At 37.8% G+C, this 23,112-nt stretch overlaps 1 protein-coding gene across 1 annotated transcript in view; it reads right to left on the bottom strand.

The window, feature by feature from the left end:
- Positions 1-1,322: 1,322 nt before the first annotated feature.
- The window catches only part of LOC134532567 (uncharacterized), a 59,794-nt gene continuing 38,004 nt past the window's right edge, over positions 1,323-23,112 (bottom strand). Inside the window, exons 3-6 of the mRNA XM_063369097.1 lie at positions 12,685-15,421; positions 10,472-11,226; positions 6,836-6,965; positions 1,323-5,791 (exon numbers count right to left, since the gene is read on the bottom strand). Coding sequence (XP_063225167.1) covers positions 5,758-5,791; positions 6,836-6,965; positions 10,472-11,226; positions 12,685-15,421 — 3,656 coding nt within the window. The 3' untranslated portion in view covers positions 1,323-5,757. The remainder of the gene's footprint in view (positions 5,792-6,835; positions 6,966-10,471; positions 11,227-12,684; positions 15,422-23,112) is intronic.

The raw sequence follows: 23,112 nt of genomic DNA, 5'->3' as shown, positions 1-23,112 counted from the left end.
GTTTAATTAGTAATAAGATGTTTATAAAATACCACTTCAAAAAATATATTATAGGCTCTACTGTCACCATTCTCATTTAGAGTATCAGTAGCGCTTACTTATGAATAAGTGCAAATCAAAAGAAAACAATGTCAGTATTTTAATACTGGAAAAAGATAATGTTAGTTGAGTGTATTTACCTATAGTTATAATAGTCACCTTGAGTTATCTCTACAATTATCAGTACCAGAAACTACTGCAATAAGTGAAATAAGTGTGCGATACAATGTATTTATATCTCATTTCCCTTCAATTTTCAGAAAATGGTACGACATATAATTTTTACCATCCCAAAATTCTTGTGTAATAAATATGACATTTATTTATACTCCAGTGGCATTATTACCTTCTGAAAGTGGTTAATAATAATAATAATAATGCTGATGAAAATGTTATGTTTGTTAAATTTAGCTATTAAAATCAACATTGTAGAATTAAAATTTTTACAAAACCGGACTGCAGAGAAATCAAATTAGGGGTGAGAAATCCATGGATAGCTTCATGAAAACACTGTTTCTTTGTTGTTTGTTCTCAGCTTGTACAACTGTTGCAAAGCCTCTGAGTGCATTATCGAGTGGAACGTGCTAATTCACATTTAGAGTGGAACGTGCTAATTCACATTTCTGATTCTTACAACACATTCAATATCGAAACAGGTGTTTTACATCACTTGTGAAGAAAAAAAAGTCGTGATTAAAAAGCATTGTCGAACGGTCAGAGACATTTTTTCCCTACATTACAAACAATTATTTCAATTGTTATTTTATGAAAATGACCAACCTTTATCTTTCTTTTGGTTAAAGGAAAAACTTTCTTTGTGTCATATATCAAGTGGTTTTACAGTGTTCTGCTTGAAATTTAATTAAATTAAAACTGGAATTAATTTTAAACTCATCATCCATCAATAGGTATACAGCTGTTTCCACTTAAAACAGGGTACATTTCACTATTCAAATTTATTTTAACAGAGCTGTAAGAAATCTTTTAAAAATGCATAATAAACTTATTTAAATCAGTATACTGGTGCTGTCTATTCAGTTTATAATATTTTACTGACCGGAGGAACTTCCTGTGAAATTTCTCTTTTAGTTACTTTTGATTCAGTTATTAATATTTTTAAATAAATGACTTAGGTTGAATTAAAGGCTGTAAAAGTAAATTTATATTTTCCTATAGTTAAGGCATAGTTTTTAGCCAACAAAATAAATATATCATCAAATGTTTCAAAGTTTTGTGAAAACTTTAATAAATATGGGTAAATGACATAATTGTTTTTAAAATAATTTTTTTTTTTAGTATTTATAAAAAACCATTTAATATAGTTCAACTGTACAGCAAATACAAAACAATATTACATAATAAATTACACTTAACAGCAATACTGGTCTACACACATGTATTACACATATATATTACATAAACGCATAAACTTAATTTTATTTGCATTGGTATAGAATCAAACAGGAGAGACTATTTTTCATTATATTTTGAAACAACATTGCTGAATGAAATGTATTAAAAAATTATACGGAGATTCTTTGAATGATGTAATAACTGCCTAGTATTGAGCATTAAAAAAAATAGGGAAGATCTCAATTTCGAAAACTGTACATAGTGTACCTACAGTAATAACTAACAATTGTAAGATCTATTTTTTAAATAACTAACACCATCATATTGGCATCACCTTTGTGTTCAATTATATTAAGAGTACAACAAATAGTATTGTGAATGCAAGAGTGTTTTCTCCCCCTACACTAATGTTTCTAGCTGGAAAACAAGTTTTCCTCTGTGTTAAAAAACTGTAGCATTTATATTTATATCCCAAATTAGATAAAAATGAGCTATTATATCACAAATAGCATTTTTTTTTTGCATTTAGAGTAAGTCTTAGTTATCTTTGAACATTAGAAAGCTTACTACAATACATAGTTTCTAAAGCAAGCAGAGATGTGAAATATAATAGCATTCATTCACAAACCCTCAATAGAGTAAGTGAACACAATGTTTGTAATTTAATGTACTGTTTTGCCAATATCCAGTATTTAAAACTTGGGAGAACCTTTTTGAAAATATTGCATTACATGTGTACCATAGTTGTACCTATGTTTCTTTTGTATGTAAAATAAAAATTTAAGTACTTGAATATATTTGTTTGATTAGGACATAAGTTTTTTATCATACATTTTTTACTAAAAAATATTACTGATGAACTTTAAAATATATAAAATCCCAATTTATGTAAACTTATAATTCATGTGATCTACACATTTTTCTGGAAAATGAACTATATTTATTAAATTATAAATCATGTACAATAAACACAATATACATGCTTTAAAATAAAAAGTTGGAAAATTATAAAACGAACATTTGAACATGTTTAATAATAATTGCAAGTAAAAAATATGAGGTTTTTTTTAAACAAAAAAATATGAGTTTTTTTGTTTAAAATACATTACTTTCATCCTCAATCGATAGCTGATGAAGGTATGTTCGTCTGAGAATTACACAAAGTTTATTTTTGCTTATTTGCACACTACTATTTACATTCACAGGTATAAATTTTCCTACAATTATAACATGGCATCTGATTATTGTGATAAGTGGTGATGATACGTCCCACCATTTTTTTTCAGTTTCATAACATTTTAATACAATAATATTATTCTGGAATTCGTTGTATTGTTCCATAAATTTTTAATTCTGTCATGTTATGATCTAATTTTTTTATGCATGATGGCCTCTTGGAGTTCCAAATAATGGCTATGTCATGGTGTTGATGTTGCTATGAGAACTCCAACATCATTATGCAGTTTCAACCAAAGTCAACACTGACATGACAGAAACTGAATAGTACGACGTTAAAATCTTTCAGTGGTTGTTAACTTTGTACAAGCTCTATTTTATTTTATCCATATGACATACCAATAATTATTAATCTATATTTAGTCTTCCAAAAATAAAAATAACCCTTAGAAACACATTATATTTACAAAATTGGCAGAGATTTACAAGCAATTACTTATAACAGGCAGAAAAATACTTTCATGTTGTACACTGATATCATATGCAATTAATTACATCTTTTTACTCAACCTTTATTTTGTTTTCATGTGTGATTCTGATTTTTAGAACATAAGCTATAATGTAGTGATGTAAAACTTGTAAATACATTTGGTATGACTGTACAAAAGTAATACATAATTATCCTTAAATATACTACCTGCTTCTTCTTTCTATAATTTATGACTTAAAAGTTTATTTTATTTCCATTATAGTTTGAATGTGATGACATTGTTTAATAGCAACTTGTTGTAGGTGAAAATTGAACATAAGAGCTGCGATTTTGAAGGATTAGTTATAGTTGTAAGTACTTGAAAATTGTAATAAATTTCAGAAAATATTTATATCTTACTTTCTTTTAAGAAATTTTTGTTGTCACTCATAAAAGATGTTTGATGGAAATATGGCCAGGAATTTTCATGATAATTTTTAATCTAGCAAAATATAACTTTTTTAAATTTCAAGAAAATTTAAATGTAAAATTATGAATAAAACTGTAATGTGTTTAAATTTGATGATACTTATAGAAAATGCTTTTAAGATTTTTTTGTTGTCTCTAAACACCTTAATTTGAAGAGGTTTATTTTTACATAATTAAAAGAACACACTTTGTTCTTTTTGTGTAGGCAAAACTGTTTACTCAAACTTAAGCTATTATAATGCGACATTTATATACCTATCTGTAATTATAGTGTTCATTTAAGCTAAAATATTGAGGTTTTATTTGTACTATTAAAGGAGGTGTAAATAATGGTATATGTAGTACTTTGAACATAATTTAAGTATGTTAATTGATATTTACATACTCACAGTAGGTACCACAAGTTATTTTTCACTCGCTTAACATACTTGATCCTCCTGTCTTTCCTTACACAAATCCATGCTTTGTATACTATAAAAATGCTTCAATGTCTGCCTACTTACTTTCACAAACAATATAGGTACAGCCATTTGTACAAGTCTTTATTGTAACATATGCTTGCATAACTATTAATAACAAACAAAATAATTTTAATATGTTTAATTACATTTCAGACAACATGTATTTAAAGTTTATAAAACAAAGAAGGAAGTAAAATAATGGTTGGTTTTGTTCATATATTAAAAAAAATTATAGTCGGGAATAATTTTTTCTATATAATCATACATATTATTTTGCTATTCACAAAAAGCAGAAAGGAACTACCGGAACCAATATCATGATTACTCAATGAAAATAATTATTTGTCTTTTATGATCACGACAACAATATTATTTCTGAAAAATATAACATTATTTGTGATTTAATGTATTTAGAAGTTATGCATTGCTTACAAGTAAATTAACATTAACCATGGGAGTGTTATGTGAACAATTATATAAAATCTATGGTTTCTCTTCTCTTTAATTTTTTATCCTTTATATCGAAATTTATATTGCTAAAATTAAACACCCCGCATAGATATAGGCATAGAAAACCTAAATATTCTAACTTAGGCTTCGGCCAATCAAATCTTAAAATACTATCAAATCCTTGGTATTCAAAGGATTCAATATTTCAGGTAAAAGATTTGAAAAAAAAAATTATAGAGAAAATAAAGTAAATTTAAAAATACGACACTTATAACCTCTGAAGTTTACTATGACAATTATTTTCTTCATACCTATCCTGTTATATTTTCTCAAGATAGTATACTTTTACCATGTAATCATATAAATAAAATTATTACATGTAATGATTCTGGAAACTTTGTTTCTAAAACAAACATTTAAAGGGGTGACTGTTTCAACACCATTAATATTTTATTTTCTTGTAAATTATTTTATTTTTGACCCTTGAGACATAAATTCGGAGTTTAGGGATATATTTGAGATATGCTTTGGCATTCGAATTCGAAATTCGGGTTCGAGAAAATTGGGATCTGACACATCACTAATTTTAACAAAACATTTTTGTAAAATGAAGCCAATTTAATGTAGTAAGGCAACTGTCATAAGTACAACTGTTCATTTTTTTAATCACCCAGGCCTGCAAGTAAGACAATACCTTTTAGTTAAAGTCATGCCCACTCACGCGCATCGTTAATTACACGACCACTTCAAGAAACAGATGCTAAGACTTCTTATAGACGAGTATTTTTGCGTATACTTCTCTTACTAATAGTACTTAATGCTACATTCAACTGTTTGTAAAAATTGATATCTCTTTGCATTTTACTCTTGACTGTTACATTCTAAAGCACACAAGGAAAATTAAAACTATATATATACACGATCATAAACATAGCGTAGCAAACATTATTACCAATGAGAAGGTGATTACATAAATGTATGTCAACGATCAATATTACTAAATAAATATCTAACAATCTAAAAGCCCAATTACATACTGACGCATTACTGCAAAAACACTTAAGCTACAGTAACACAATCATGAATTAAGTGAATATTAAAAAAAATTGTGTACATGAAAACATTATATAAAGCAAGAAATAAAAAATTGCATACAACATTACACGTTAACAGAAAACACGACTAGATTGGCTGGCAATACCACACTGAGCTGATAGCAGCTCTCCACAACGTTATCTTCCCTGCCCCTATGCCTTCATAGCAGCTGAGTGGCAAACAATGCCTCATCTGGTACACATGAGTCCCTTTCCAGGTAACTCCTTAGAGGTTTTCACACGACTTTAACTTCCCTGACCTGAAACACAAAAGCGTACAATTGTTACTCACTGCCTGCCTGCAGATATTGGCATTGTGCAAGCTTGTGTATGTATATTAGTCAATATAATACAGTGAAGGCCCCAGCGTGGAGACTTCAAGAATGCCGGTCTGTGTCTGTGGAGACACACTCAGCAATATTAAAACACTTAAAATTTTGTTTTATAATATTTTTAGTTTTATCTGGAAGGAATTTCAACAAGATTCTTTATTTTCATCGACTTTAGAGTAATTGTACAGTGTAATACATATAACTAAAAAAAAGCAAAGGTTTTTTTATGCAATACCATAAGAGACCTGAATAATATGTGGATTCACTTAGTGGTAGCTAGATTGCGAACAGTTTTATCTATGGCCTGCTTCTGTGATTGATTCTCAGTTTGTGTGAAGGACTTTCACCGAGGAAAGTATGGAATCACAGGTGACCAATGGGCAGGGGGACTCTAATATAAAACTGTGGAATCTATCCTAGATGTCATTGGAACAGCGAATATTTCCAGACCCTAGGTACTATGCAACCCACAAGTATATTTTGGGAGAAATTATTTTGAAACGATAAGTTTATAGTTACTTGTATGGAACAGAGATTTTTTTACGATTGCTCGTACAGTGACGCGGAAGTGAAAAGCAACGGTTTGTTAAGAACCGCGTTCTGAAGCAAAGCACGGTTTGGAGGCTGACACTGAAGGTTTAAGAGAAGCCTAAGATATACATCAAGTTCTGTCCCTGCCCGAACACGCCCGAACATTCACCTTCGGCCAACCTCGGGATTTGTTTTATTTTTGCGCAGGAAAAATTAATTCAAATATTAAAAGTCGTCGGTTAGGTTAGCTACATTAAAAAAAAACACTTTAATACTATGGACGGTTGGTTAGGTTAGTGTAGCTACATTAAAATAAACAGAGAAATATAAATATATATCAAAAAACCCGAGGTTGGCCGTAGGTGAATATTCAGGCGTGTTTCGGGCAGAGACAGCACTTGATGTACATGTTATGCTTCCCAAGGTTCAAGTTCTCGTCACCTGTGAGGGTTCTTCCTCCTCGCCACGTGGAGCGCCACCTCCCCGGAGCGGATCTTCTTGAAGACGTTGATGGCCTCCGCGTGCGACATCCCCTGCATGGACTCCCCGTTCACGGCCACTATCTCGTCGCCTGCAGGCACCAGAACACACGCCGGCTCGCCGTCAAACACGCGACTGCAGCTCTTATCCACTGCAACACTCGCCGTGCAGTCGGGCCAACCTAAGCTTGGGGGCGGGGAGGTTGTCTGTAAAGTCGGTTTACGGACGATAGTTTAACGCGACAACAACATAACAAAACATTGATGAAATGATTGCATACTTTTATGAATAGAATTTTGTCATTTTTATTGAATTATCACTATTTTGTATGGATACAAAGAAGGAGTGAAATGAAATCTACAATTTAATTGATAAATTTACTTTTATTTGCACTCATTAATTCAAATATGTTCATAACTTTAACGAAGAGATTATTTTAACTATAACTTTTATACATGTTTGCTATTTAAATTCTTCCAATCTGTGTTATTCTGTTACGGATATTTGTATTTCTGGCTGTGCCAAAACAAGGACACAGATGTTATGGTATTATTTATGAACATGCTTTTTTTAAACTGTTTTATGATTCTGCCTGCTACAGTATTCATACTGTCCATAACAACAAACACTCTTAAGTCATCATACTCTAGGTAGTCCAACAATAGTTACGAGGTGTATTGACGTGACCCCTGTAAGACACAATGAAACAGTATTTATTTGAATTATTGTTATGAACATGAACTACACCAAAATTAATGTTTTTTAATATAGTGAAGTTAGACAATTGTTAACGTTTTAGTAACGGTGCGATGCAGTAATTGCATTAGGCGCCAAGGCGCCTATGCGCACTGGCCAATCAGGGCCCGCCATTTTAAAACTAAAGCTTTTAAGTTTTTTTTTAATTCGCTAAGGAGTTCTGGAACATTTTTTTAAGTGGCGTCACGGCAGTGCGACGTGCCGTATGTTTGTGTGGAAAATAGCTGTCAATTAATGGTAGAACTCACTGCGTTGCCACAGCACAAATCAAAAGCCGAACAACGCACGTACCCTACCACCACACTCACCCAGGTGCTTTTATTTATTTTAATTCTAATTAAAATAATTTAGGTTTTTTTTAGTTTTATCAGTAGAGCTCTACTAATGAATACCATATTTTCTACGCTAATTTTTTTTATCTGAGTATTCTTTTTTTTTTAAGACTTTATGTTGAATTTGTGAATAAAACATATTTGATTTTAACTCGTAATTAGTTATCGTCTTAAAATTCCGTGTAGATGCAGTAGAGAAAATACGTGTAGCTTAGCTGCTCTCTATGCACTTGAATGTCTGAGCCGACTGCAGGGAAAGTCTGCCCAGTAGTCTGGTCTGGACTGCAGACCGGGAAGAGACCGCCGCGCCCTGCGACCACGCCGGGAGACGTCCCCACGCGCACTGGCACCAGGGTGTCCACGAGGAAAAAACATTTCGTGCCAACTTAGGCGAGAAAAAAAGTACTAGATTTGAAAAAAAAAATTGGTTGTCTGTAAAGTCGGTTTACGGACGATAGTTTAACGTGACAACGTCATAACAAAACATTGATGACATGATTGCATACATATATGAATAAAATTGAATCATTTTTATTGAATTATCACTATTTTGTATGGACACAAAGAAGGAGTGAAATGAAATCTACAATTTAATTGATAAATTTACTTTTATTTGCACTCATAAGTTCAAATATGTTTATTACTTTAACGAAGAGAATATTTTAACTATAACTTTTATACATGTTTGCTATTTAACTTCTTCCAATATGTGTTATTCTGTTAAGGATAGGACGATGATAGGAAAAGTGGGAAACGAATGGGAGTGTTTCAAGTTTAATGTGCCTCGAAAAAGTCAAATCGATGGTTGTTCCAATCGAGTGGAAGAGAGATAGATGCGGCGCAAGCGTACAATGAGCGTAACGGGACACAGCGTAACGGGACACTTTTTCGTGCTTGCAACTGGCGTTCATCGATTTATTAGACGCTGTCACGTCAAAAAGTACTAAATTATAATTTTTTATGGTTTTTAACAATTTAGGAAGTTATTATGACATTGCAATGCTCGAACTTAAATATCACACCACACACACACATACATTCCATAGTTTTTTTAAAAATAATCACGCTTAATAATAAAACATATTGGAGTTACTATAGTATTATTATATTAAAGAAAAAAGTACTTGATGTGAGCGTAAATGTACTAGACCACTAAAGTACTATATCTAGTAGGAAAGTACTAACTGTGGACACCCTGACGCACTCGTGCGCGCCGCGCCCCGGCTCAAGGTCGCCGCCAGTTCGCGCATGCGCAGTCACGCCCCGCGCCGACGGCCACCGGCGACGCATCCCCAACGCCCGAGCGCATTCCTTCCCGAAGACATCCCCGCCGTCGGCACTCTCTCTCTCTCTCTCTCTCTCTCTCTCTCTCTCTCTCTCTCTCTCTCTCCAGAGGAAGGGAAGCAATTGCTCGCCTGGCAGATCGTCACTTTTCAACCTCACCGTGTCCCACTGCATTATGGGTAGAGACCCAAAAAAATTCGCGGGTTCAATGACCTCTAGGATAGACTCCAATATCCTCTACACACTCGGGAAAATGCCAACTGTTCATTGGCTGCTGACTTGCGAGTCGTCTCGACTGGGTGGCCTGTGATTCGTCACTTCTATGAGTGAGGGTCTCTAATTGGCCTTCAGTCCTCCAGATTTACAGTGCACCAATGACAGAAGCAGCACTAAGGTATAATTATTTGAATTTTAGCATAACACGAAATGAACCCGCGAATTTTTCAGGTCTCTAGTTATGGGGAAACTGGCAAAAAAAACGTAATGTCAACGAACCTGGCGATGTGGGAGTGTACCTACGTCACTTTGCCAGCGCTGACTGGCCAGAGTTTCCCATATTGTCCTATAACGATGGCTGGTCTTACACGACGGTAAAGAGGAAATGGGGGTAAACCTGAAGGACAATTGGCACGAATATAAACTTACAAGCTCCGAGTCGACGCCCACCACACGATCCAAAAAGGCCCGTCTTCTTTAAGCCTCTGTGCCGAACCGCGCGACGAAAACACTCAGTACCAATCTTTATGTAACAATTTTAGCTTCAAACATTTTAAAAAAAGTTATAAACTCTTATGTCAATAACATCACATTAATACTAGAATGCAAATTACTGCCTTCTAGGATTATACCTGAGTTTAAAATATGTGGTGTCTAAAAAATTCGGAATACTATTGCGAAATGAAGACATCGCCGGTATCATTTATTAGGCCTACGTGTAGAGCTACACTAAAAATTTTAGCAGCTATTTTTATTCGCCGATAACGACGCCATATGTTGCAGGGATACTGGGATGGGAACAATCCCAGAATTCACCTGGAGTGATGAGAGTGATGAGAGCGATGAGAGTGGTGAGAGCGATCAGAGTGGTGAGAGTTACGAGAATGGTGAGAGTGATGAGAGTGATGATGGTAGTGAAAGAGATGAGAGTCCTGAGTGTGGTGAGAGTGACGAGAGTGGTGAGAGTGGTGAGAGTGGTGAGAGTGACCAGGGACGGAGAGGCGCTCACCCTCGAGCAGCGACCCCGTCTCGGCGGCCTGCCCCGCCGGGAAGATGGTCTTCACGAAGATGCCCATGCGGCCGCGCGGCGAGTCGCGCCCGCCCACGATGCTGAAGCCCAGCGACTTGCGGCCGGCGCCCTTCTGGAACACCGCCGCGTGGAAGGCGACCGGCAGCATGGTGATGGAGCCCGAGTGCTGCGACCGCCCCACCGTCATGACCACGCCAGCCGGCGCCGGCGCCTGGGGGGCGGCGTCCTTGCGGCCCTTCTGCGAGCCCTCGCGCGACACGCCGCCGCCGGGCGACGACTCCCCGGACCCGCCGCCGCCGCCGCCGTCCACCAGCAGCGACGCGGAGCTGCCGTGGTCGGGCGAGCTCCGGCGCGCGACCAGGGGGAAGTCCTGCAGGGTCAGCACCACGGCGGGGTCCGAGGAGGACATGTCCAGGATCATCCTGGGCTCCGTCGGCAAGGAGTAGCGCTTCTCGCGGCCGGCCGGCGGGGCGCTGCGGCTGCGCGCGCCGTCGAAGCTCGGGTACTTGGCCACCGGGGTGAGGCGGGGCGCGCGCGGCGGCGGCGACGGCGGCGGGGGCTCCGAGGTGCCGCCCCCGCCGTCGTCGCGCGCCACCACGATGTCCACCTCGCGCGACGCCGCCGCCTGCATGCAGCGGTCCAGCACCGCCTGGGCGTCGGCGAGCGTCGCGATGCCGCGCAGCAGGCGGCCGTTCACGTTCACGATCTCGTCGCCGACCTTGAGGCGCCCGTCCCTGCACACGCGCTCTTACAGAGTGAATGAATTGTAACGAAATAAATCAAATAAAGGACTGAAATGTGTAGAAATGTTATCTACGTGAACATATTAATGTGAAATAACCGAATTATCTCATACGATACAAATTAAAATGAAATATCTCCACATATATCATAATGTGTCCAAAACCTAATACATCAAACAAAATCACTCGATACATAAGAAATAAAATGATTTGTACCCAAACTTACAATCACGCTAACAATCACGTCTCATCAACTCTACAGATCATTCATTTTTATTGCAACTTTAAAGATAGAAAACCAAATAAACAATTCTTTTTTCCATATCTTAGAAAATGTAGGGTCTAATTTACAAATCAATGCCAGAAATATATAAATACTAATAGAATACCAGTCACCTAGAGGGACTCTTATTTTTTAAAACATAGTTTATCTTTCTGTGAAACGTTGACTTCTCAAAGAGTAAATCCTTCTTGCTCGTTCAGTTTGAAGTTAAAAAAAATTAGTGGAAAATTTGATTTCTTAAATAAGTAAAAAAACAATATCCCACATACATGTACCCATAATGTTTTCACAACAAGAATTCTAAATGTATTCATCGCCTTGGCATTTAAAATTAATTTCGTACGAGACATAAAAAATTGCGTTGCAATTAATGACATAATTGGTTTGGTCATTGTCCTAAAACACACTGACACTAGTTGTTATTCTCTCCCAAACAAACACTAAATTGAATATTAAATATTTCGAAGCCAGCCAAAAACCAAATATTTCTTCTTACAGTTTTATGGGCAAGAAGTAATTCAAGCAGCTAAACATTAAATTCAAATTGTGCTCCACTTCACGTCAGCATTGCCACCAATCGAGTAGCAGGAATAATCTATGGATGGTCTACATGCCATGCGTTCTTAGCAGCATGCGTGAATTAGTATAATTTCCACCCAAAACAAATGTAAAGTGGACAGTTATAAGTGTAACATACTCGTTTATTGTTCATATTACTATGGAATTTTAACTAAGTGTATATATATATACATTCGAGACTCAATAATAATATTAAAACACCCAGCAAACATTAATAGAGAAGATGGCTACAAATTAAGCAAAATAAGGAACCAACTTTTTAGGAAACCTCAAAACATAGCTCCACAGCCAAAATCAGACAAATCGCCCCTGATTTGCAAAACAGCCCAGCCAACCGGAACAAAGGAAGGCTCTGATTGGCCCACAGCAGCAGTCAATCAGGAAGCACCTTCCCCTCAGGTGAGAGTATATAGAGGCAGGACAACTGGTAATAACCTCAGTAGGTAACTGCTCCCTGATGATGGCGACTGCAATGTCGACCGAAAACTCGGTGAATTATTTGCCAAGGACACGGCTACAACCCAAAAGCCAAGCTACTTAAGTGTATATTTGTAAAGTAGAATTTAAATGAATTCAAGTGAACTGACCTCTCGGCAACATGGCCTTCCTCCAGCTTGGACACGACGTAACGTATCCCCGGGGCCATGCCTTTGGGACTGTTGGTCTGCTGCTGGTGCTGGGGGTTGTGGTGCCTGTGCTGTGATAGGTGGACCCCCAGAGGCTCCCCTCCCTCGGCCCTCGTCAGCTTGATCAGCAGGAACTTCCTCCGGTACACGCTGCGGTTGTGGGGACTGCGCCTCGAAGGCGACAGCTCTCTCCCCAGGTGCCGGGTCGCCCTCTGCTCGTAGTCCGCGCCTTCCGCGACCGCGTCGTCGTCCGAGGAAGTGGACGTCCTTCGGGAGAAGCCGTGGGTGGGTGACAGACCCTCCGTGGGCGTGGGAGACCGGGTCACGCTCGGCGACAACCGGCTGCCGGGAGCATCTCCCGGAATGTCGTTGTCGACGGGGGAAGGCGTGACTGTAACTGGCGTGGCGGGAAATACTTCCAGCAGCTGAGAGTTGAGAAACTGGTGCCTCCTGGCTTGATTGATGTCCTCGGAGCCGCTCCTGAGCCTGACGTTCCCCCCATCGAAGCTGTCCTGTCTGGCAGTAACAGTGAGATGTGAAGAGTTTGACCGCCATCTCCTGCAAGCATCGGGTGGCTTGTTGTGAGAGGTTTGGATGCCAGGCGCGGCTGAATTCGACCTTCTTTTACTGAACTCAACGTCCTCTAGGATTGAGTGCATGTCTGTCGTAGGGGCAGCAGAATTGGATCGCCAGGTTCTGGTATCAGATTCCAGTTTGGATATGTTGCCATCCATAGAGTTAACAGGTGATGTGGTCTGTGAATTCTGATTAAGTATGAAATTATGTTTTCGGCTGGCTATAGGAGAGAAATAACTCATGATGGGACTGTTTTGTGTACTTTTGATATCACTCAAGCATTTATTTGTGCTGATCATTGGTGTAGCTGAATTTGATCGATTTTTTCGGACGTTTTTACTTTTTTCCAGAGTGCTAGATGCGATTGTGGAATTAGATCTACATCTTGATGGTGTTTCATAATTCATTTTGGAACAAGTTTTTCTCTGCATTTCGGAATCTGAATTGTAACTGCTAGTATCACATTCATTAAGAGATGTCATGTGTGAACAATTGGAAGAATTAGAAAACTTTCGTTTTATGTCCTCTGTAGAATTCATTCGACTAAAGTGGATTGTAGGAGTAGCTGAGTTTGATCTTGTTTTCCTGCTCTCATCCCCAAACCTACTGAGGCTGTTCTGTGAGCAAAGAATGGCAGAATTCGATCGTGTCCTACTGGTGTCTGTTGACGTGTTTTGGTTGAGATAAATAGTAGGAGAAGGGGAACTGCATCTCCAGTTACCAAGTTGGTTGTTATAAGCAATAGAAGAATTACCTATGGTACTACATCTTCTCGACGAAACCCCATTTTCTTTGTTATGACTAGGACTAGTTTGATGAATTTGGTTAGTTTTCATACATGAAGATAAAGTCGTATTAATTCCACATCTTCCCAAATTGTTTGTACTCGTGTTTAGTCTATTCAAATCCAATGGCGACTCAGGTTTTTCGTTTGATGCTGACGACCTTCGAGCCATATCTACTGGACTTTTAACATCACAGTGCCATGATTCTGACTCATGTAAAGATCCAGAATCTGAGCTCTCATTCGCAATGATACCACTGTCGCCATCTTGGTCCCCTGGCACAGTTAACCTGTCAACGCAACTATCGCCATGCCTAGGGCCATCACTATCGTAGCCAGATTCATTTGAGCTCACGTAGCTAGATGGCAGCTGCAGCTTTTGTGTGGATATCTCCTCGGGGACTAAAGAACCCCTTTCAGCATCATCCATGTTTTCCACATAACCCCGCCGTCTGATGTCTATTATCTTTACTCCCTCTTGTAAAGACTGTCTATGGTCCTTGGCATGTACGGTCATCGAGACGTACTCCTCCGAGTTCGCTCGCAGAAGCCTACTATTATCAGAGGAGAATTCTGGCGCATGTTTACGCACTTCAGAAAAACTTTCCCTGTTTGACTTGATTCTCTTCCTACTGAGCTGGCCTGCGGAATTCGAACCATTCTCCTCTGGAAGTACCGAAAGTTTGGACCGGAGGAACGCGTACGGAAACTGGGCTTTTCGGGCGCCATTCGGGCCTGTGGGCGAAGGCGAGTTTTGCGAGTTTTCCCCAAGTGCGGCTATGTTGTCGCAGCTCACCGTTTTAGTGGGGACGTATCCCGGGTCAGAGCTACCCGGCACACTCAGTGAGCTAGCTCCGTACTTGCGAGACAGGTCAAGACCTTCCGCCGGATCGTCTCCTCTGACATACGACGTAGACAGTTGGGAAGTCGACACGCTTTTAAACAGCGGTTCAGTTCCAGCGGGAAGGGTCGACCCGCGCACGGGGGTCCCTAAATGACTCTTCGAACCTCCCTGTGACCGGGACGAGTTCAGCATGCCTGTCGAACCCATTCTGGTGAAGAAGTTCTTGAGCGACGACGGTTCTTTCCTGGAGAGCGTGTCAGCCAGACCCGGGAGGTTGGTGTCCGACTCCACGCTCCGGAGGTTGGAACCGTTCTCGGACTGGCTGCGGCCCATGCGCCACAGCATCTTCCTGCGCACCGGCTCGTTGGTGCTGGGCGCTTGCGGGACCGCCTGCAGCGGAGGTGATGATGTCGTGGACGTTATGGACTCCTTGGAGTCGGACCGCCGCAGGAGATCCAGCTTCTTGCCCATCCGTCGGCCCCATGTCGAGAAAACTGGAACATCGGTACAACACGCTCCATTTATACCACTAGTAAGATAAACCCTTAAACACACTGATGCCTCTTTAGAATAATTAAAATTTTGTCATAGAAACAAAAGTAAATTTAATTTAGCGTTTGGCCATTATCATTTCTGCTTCACGAGGATTTTTAAACAGTTGTTTAATCTTTCCTTGGGACAAAAATAAGTTATTTTGTCATTGACACACTACATTATTTTTTTACCACAACCCATTTTTTTCTTCAAAATTTTAGTTTAAAATTATTTCATAAAATGAAACCTGTTTGCAAGAAACACATATTAGCTAACATTATTCTAAATGTTTACTTAGGCATTAAATATACTATACTTCCTACAAGTAAAAATCCAGAAATATTGTCTTATTTATTTTGTAAATTTACATTTGGGACACCTACAATTTCGACTCATTTTTATCTGAGTACATATTTCTATCAGTCTTGTCTGATGCGTGTTGAAAATGCTCCGCAATGACGTATGACGTCATTATTCCCCCAAGTAAAGTTATGTTAGCATTCCTCCACCAAGCCCGCCATGATTGCTGAGACTTCACGACACAATAAGCCCTCTGCGTCACCGTGGTGCTCTATAGACGCTCGAGAGCATCTGACCTGGTTGCATGGACCTCGTCGACTTGCGGACAGCAGTTCGACGGGACGCTAATAGATGCTAAAACACGGAGAGCTACCGGGTTCGTAACCCAGTTATCTTCTTCGCAGGGAGAGAGGGGAAAAGATGAGAACTCCACAAGCACCAAGGAGAAAAAAAGGACATGGAAAGGGAATGAGACCGTCACTTCTCCTGTTTTCTCTTCTGCTGGGTAAGAAAAGTTTATATAGGAAGTCACGTAAGGTCAAAAAAAGCTACTTTTCCCCCCCCCCCCTTGTCCCTGGCTTTCTCCAAAGGAGGTCGTCATTGCTGTCAAGACGTCTCCTCGACTTCTTAGCGCGCGGATCAGATCAACAGCTGAAGTTTCGCGCAAAAACAGTTTCACGTTTCGCCGTGGGCTGCCGGAGCAGATGGCATTAAATTGCCGTTCCAACACTCCACCATGCCAGCTATTTTGTCGAGTCAGCACCTTTCCCAGTTATTATGAACAGATAGTATATATTAACTATAGCTCGCACTACAAAACACGTCCCTACAAAACACGTTCTTTGAATGATTCTTGCAATGGGGAATATTGATTTAAAACATATTTATGGACATGCGCAATTGCTGGTTTTCTATTCATGTCATAGTTAAACCAAAAGAAGGATGAACACACAACAAAACAATCCAAAATCAGCCGATGTCAAATTTTAAATGCATTGACAGCACAGAGAATTCCGTAGAATGAATTTGTAAGAAAAAAATTAAAACAGTGGTATTCATCTTTTTACACGTTTTATATTAGCTTCACCTGTATGTTTGTAACCGACTCCTTTGGGTGCGATTTTGACCCACTTTAAAAGGCCAGATTTCATTAAAACTTTGTAGATTTATCGAGGACCGAAGACAATACACTAATTTGATAAGATTATTTCATTATTCAATTTGCAAAATAAGATTTTTGTCAATTTATATAATTTCACAATATTTAGTAGGCTTTGTTTATATCGCGCCAAAGACAAACTGAAAGAAAACATTGTAAAGAAAACCATTTCGCTCATGAGCGAAGTCTTTTCTTTCAGTTCCGATTTTATTTAAACTGCAGCCAATATCTATTCAAAATCTACTTTAATAGTAAATTGATGTAATAACTATCAAGTTTTTTTACATTGTTTTAAAATTTATTTTTACGTCGATAAAGAAGTATCACTTTAAATTATAAATAAACCAAACTAAAAAGTAGAAAATTAATAATAGTTTAAAAAACCAAACTAACAAATATAATTTTTTTTAATAATTTTGAATTAAGAATAGTGTAAAAATTTTAATAAATATTAATTAATAATAGAGTATATAAGAAAAAATGTATTTTATTTTAAAAAAATGCGTGGGGTGCATGGTGTCAATAGTTATAAATATTTTATTGACATATATGAGTAGAAGGATTATTATTTCGATAATATCTTAAAAAGCAAATTAATTAAAACATATATATATATATACCACGCATTGCTTGACGAGGCCTAAAATTTTTTAATCATAAGATTGTGTTGGACAGTATTAAAGGCTTTGCTAATGTTGAAATAAATAGAATATTTTATTTATGTCTGGATGTTAAACTGGTACACGAAGAGGAATAAAATATTATTTCGTCGAAAACTTCTAAAATAATACATAACAAAACAATAGTTTGTGACTAAAATTATTGTCAATACTACTTCAAGAAAATATCTACCGATAAATGGTTAAACACACAACATCGATATACAACCACTCACTGACTGATGCACACTTAATTCAAATAGGTATATTATGTACAAAAACAAAATAAAATAAATGTTGGTTTGAGTTTTATTTATTATAATGTGGAATGATAATGCTACAGTTACTAAAAACTAAAACGCTTAAAACTAAAAAAATATTTTTGCAAAACTCCGTTCCCCCGGAGAAACCCCCGGAATGGCCACCGCATGGGGAGCCCAAGAAAAGAAACGGGCTCCCCATTTGGAAGCCACCTGGAAGGTTTTTTTCTGTTCCACCCACCGTTTCTTTGGTAGCCTGACTTGTTACAAGGGATTGTATTCCTACCAGAGAAAATGCCACCATTTTGTCTGGGCAATCCGCCTTGGAGGAGCCGGGGCGCGAACCCGGGTCCTACAAGTCACAAGGCAGGCGCTCTACCCCAGAACCAGAGTGGTAGAGCGGATACTTGCAGTCTTCTTAACGTTGTCATGTTATTCCACGAGTTTACTGTAGTTTCTTGTTTCATCAACACGTGCAGTACGTGCAGTAACATCTAACCTTGTTAACGAACAAATTTATGTGTTCTTATGTTGTTCGTTCAGCATGAATTAAGTAATTTCATAATAGTGAAATATAATTTGTATAACTAGTCTGGCAATTATTTAGTTGATTTCCTGCAAACAAACTTACAGTCCGCTGTACTATAATTATATCAAAATATAGACTAGTAAAAAAATAAGTAAGAGCGTGCACTGTCGATGGAAAAGTTATTTTAAAATATATGTTAGATATCAATCGGTTGTGTTTAGTTAAAATACGTGTGTGCTAAGCAGGAGCATAAATCAGAGTTTAGCAGGAGCAAAAATGTTTTATTTCATATAATTAAACCCTCAGAAACTTAAATCATCGGGATTATTAAACATTAACTTTTTTGAGTACACAACCAAAGAGTGTTTTTTTTTTTTTAATTTGTGCACATCGTAGTGACATCGCTTTTTAATTATTTGTAATTTTAATTGTAACAAAAGTTGGAATACGGTGTTTTAAATATTTTGGTTGTGTTATATTTCTACGTGTAATAGTATAAAACATGTACTATGTTTTAACTGTTACAGTATCAAAAGTTCATTTAATGGTTGTGTATGTTTATTTCCGTCCCAAAAAAAATATTTTGTACAAAGTAAAATGAAAAATAAATAATAGTTTTAAAACTAAAAAAACACGCTTTTATAGAAAATCCAACTAAAAATTATAAAATAAATTTTAATAAATTTTAATTAAGAATCATGTAAATAAGAATAAAATGTATGTTACTGTAAAAAAAGCGTGGGGTGCTTGTAAGATATCAAAATGATAATGCTTCTACTCATATCTGTCAATAAAATATTTATAACTCTTGACACCATGCACCCCACGCTTTTTTTTACATTAAAATACATTTTCTATTTTTTATTTGGATTTTCTTTAAAAGCGTGTTTTTTTAGTTTTTTGAAACTATTATTTAATTTGTCTATTCTTGTGGTTTCTCTACAACAAACAGTAAAAACCAGCAATTGCGTATGTCGAAAAATAATTTTTAAATCCCTACAAAATCCTGAACCGAGCTTTGAACACTTCTTGTTGAAGTAAGTGTTCTCGTGACAGTGAACCTGCCGTGTCACTATTCGGCCACGTAAAATAAGCAGTTATTTCTTCCCATCGGTTAAAGGATGACGCCAGTCTGTAACAAGTGCGTATATTTCGCCATGGCCTGTATTTTCGACAGTTTTATTGAAAAATAACATCTATGATGTTAGGATGAAAAAAAAGTGCATGTATTTATGTTCGCACGTTGGAAGTTATACTTAAAAAACTAACTTAATTTTGCATGCAAATAATTAATACAAATAAAAAATTTAAATAACTGGGATGACATCACAAATACGATTTTTAAATTATGAAATCAATCAAATTAAACATTTAGATGAATAATCAGTAAACAATAATAATATGAGCACATGAATAAAATTAATTATTTGATTTAGTAAAATAATCGAGAAAATTTTTAAATACCAATAAAAATCAATAAATATGCTAAAAGTTTATTCTAATGTATAAAGTTTAAATAATTACAAAATATAACTACAATCATTTATAATTTACAATGCAAATAATTTATGTATTGAAGAAAAAACCTCACTTATATAGATACACTTGAGCATACAATTGAAAAAGTTTATAAACACAATTTCTATCATTAATATTCATAAAAAATAAATGTTTTTTTAGTTATGTGGTTCAGTATTCAATATCAATCACTAGAGTATATGATTTAAATCATACATATAAATTTTATTTGTAGCCTATGTAGACGTCATCCATCCCGTCATATTTTGTTGCATGTTGTGCGCAGATAGTAAAAAAAAATCATTCTGACCATGGTTTTTTTTTCATGACGCGCCCAAAGAAGAACAGCTTCAGAACAAGTTGTCGTCGGGCAGCTTCTCTGCGCACGGCGGTGCGCAGAGCTTCGGAAGAAACCACGAGATTTGAAAACTGCTCAACAAACCCCATTGGCGTCTGTTAACGAAAAAGCATTTAACCATACGCCGAGGGCACTTAGTATTTCTTTTTCCGTATTTTTAGAAGAGAGAGAGAGAGAGAATGGCTAAAACGCGTGTTTTCAGAAAACATCTTGGGTAATCCTGTCCATGTTTTTGAGAGCTCTCAAAGGGATTTTAATTAAACCTTTATTTTAATTTCTCCAATATATGATGTGGTTACCGCTTTAATCTCACGCTTGCCCTGTTAACGACGAGAAGACCGCGCGACGTGGACAGAGGCGACTCCGCGCTAGAAGCACCAGCGAACCACGCAGTTCTTGTCACCCCGACTCGCACGAACACACCGTGCAAGTTAGGAGAACACGGAGGGCTCCGAACCACGCATCAGGCATCCAATCTTCGCCGTCGTCACCACTGCTGGTTTCCCCCCACCATCTGCCTAACCATTCCCCCATCGTGCTATCGGAATTTTCGTACCGCTTGAAATAAATTGGTTGTCTGTAAAGTCTGTTTACGTGGAAGAGAGATAGATGCGGCGCAAGCGTACAATGACTGCAACGGGATAATGAGCGTAACGAGACAATGAGCGTAACGGGACAATTAGTCATCCTTTTTCGTGCGTGCAGCCGGCGTTCAACGAATTATTAGACGTCACGTCAAAAATTGTAGCCCTCCTTCAGCAAAAGAAGTTTCACTTCGAAAACAACAACTGGAGGAGTTGGGACGCGAGAGGAACAGACGGGGTTGTGGCGTGCCAGCGCGCGTGATTGCAGGGCTGAGCAGTCGGCCGCCATCTGGCCCGGCGGAGTTGCGTGTTGCCATGGCAACACGTCATGCGGGTTGCACCCAGCGCTCCTCTGTCGGCCGACTGCAGTGCTCCCGCCGGGCAACCTCCAAGCAAAGACTGAGGGGAAATTTACCAAACAAGCCATTACCACACGATTTTTTTATTCAGCCCGCCAAAGAGATGTTTCGACTTTAGACCCAAAGTTAATTTTTATCAGCTCTTTAGAAGTAACTTCGCTTCCGGTGAAATCAGCGTCAGGGACGTCATCATCTTACTGACTGTAGGTCGTCCTTCGATGGCGCCCTTCGAAGCAAACTGAAGATATCCCCCGTTACAGATAATGGATTAAACTCCCAGAACCACTCTTTTTCTCGTATCTCCGAAACACATCCAGCAATTTTTCAACTGCCCTCCTTATATGATTCTTTATTGTGTAAAATAAATTATAGCTACAAAAAATTAGGATAGGTCAGTAAAGTTTCTATCTAATATTGCAAAAGCACATCTAACAAAATCAAATTTCTAAAATGAGTGTGGAAAATATGTTATGAAAAGAATAGTTTACTTAGTTTTGGATTAATTTCATTTGATTTAACTTTGTCGCGTACTTTTACATTTCAAGTTGGTTTGCCACTGAGCAATTGTCACTACGCGAAGTATCCTGCTTGCGATCCGGGAAAGTTCGTGTCAGCAAGTAGTCATTATTAGAGACCGGAAAAATTCGCGGATTAGATTCGTGATAGGCTGAAATTCAAACATGTGTACAATTCTGCTGGTTCTGCAATTGGCTCGCAGTTTAACTGGAGCTCTCTGGGCCAATGAGAGACTATCGACCAAAGAAGCGTCGAATCACAAGCTACCCAGTGGAGACGCCTCAGAATTTAGTACCCAATGAACACGCGTGTTTACTTGAGAAATGCAGAGGATAATGGAGGCTATCCTAGAGGTCGTTGAATCCGCGAATTTTTCCGGTCCCTAGTCATTGTTTGTTACCAAGAAAAAGACTATAAATACCCTTCAGGCGGCGTGGGCATTTGAATAACAACTTGTAACGCTACGCTGTCCTGCGAGGTCAGTTGTCCGTCCTGTTAGTCGTTGAGTTGTCCACAGCCGGACAGCGACAAGTTGTCCCCGCGACCGAGGCGTCGAAGGAACACCCATCAGCTTAGCGCTAATGCCACGGCGAAGAGCTTAATTCGAAGACAGCTTGAGCTGCAGTCATTTTACCATCCTTTTCCCTACGAGCTGTTCATCTGTTCAAACACGCCACTTCATACGATCCAAGCGAAACTACATTTCAACCTGTTTAAATCCCCTATACGTCGTAAGACAATCCTCACCAAGGCGTGTCTTGGGGTAACATCTAGCCTTATTTTCTATGGTCAGAATACTTGTTGAGAATGCATAATTAATTAAGGTGTAGTACTAAACACCATATTAATTTTTTTTTTAATTTTTTTGTCATTGTTATAAGTTCAGAGTTATTTCTAAATTTAGTATTTGTTTGGATAACTACCAACGAACGAAAAACACCATGCAGAGGTGCATGGCAAAACACAACGGTTAAGTTTAAAAAATTATTTTTGCTGAAACCTAAAAAAAAATATTAACTGCATGCATGTCGTCGTAATACTTTCGTTACACTGACGACATAAAACCCTGACTCCATTCTCCTATATCTTAATATATATAAATCTCGTGTCACAATGTTTGTCCTCAATGGACTCCTAAACCACTTAACCGATTTCGATGAAAATTGGCATTTAGGTGTAATATTTTCCAACTTGAGAGATAGGATAGTTTTTATTTCGATTAATGGTCTTAATCTTATAATTTTAGAGTTTTCTAATGTGATGTATGTATGAGTTGGCAGAAAATCACCACGGCAACGGCTGTAGCATTGTTGATGCTTCATTCGTCTCCATGGCAACGACTATTTCATTGTTAGTGTAGTCCTCATCACTCATTAAATACAGACCACCAATTTTTAGATATATACAGG

Source organism: Bacillus rossius, chromosome 6 (genome assembly GCF_032445375.1).
Source record: "Bacillus rossius redtenbacheri isolate Brsri chromosome 6, Brsri_v3, whole genome shotgun sequence".
Lineage (NCBI taxonomy): Eukaryota > Metazoa > Arthropoda > Insecta > Phasmatodea > Bacillidae > Bacillus > Bacillus rossius.
Note: the sequence above shows the minus strand (reverse complement) of the source record. Positions and strands in the feature narration are given on the sequence as shown.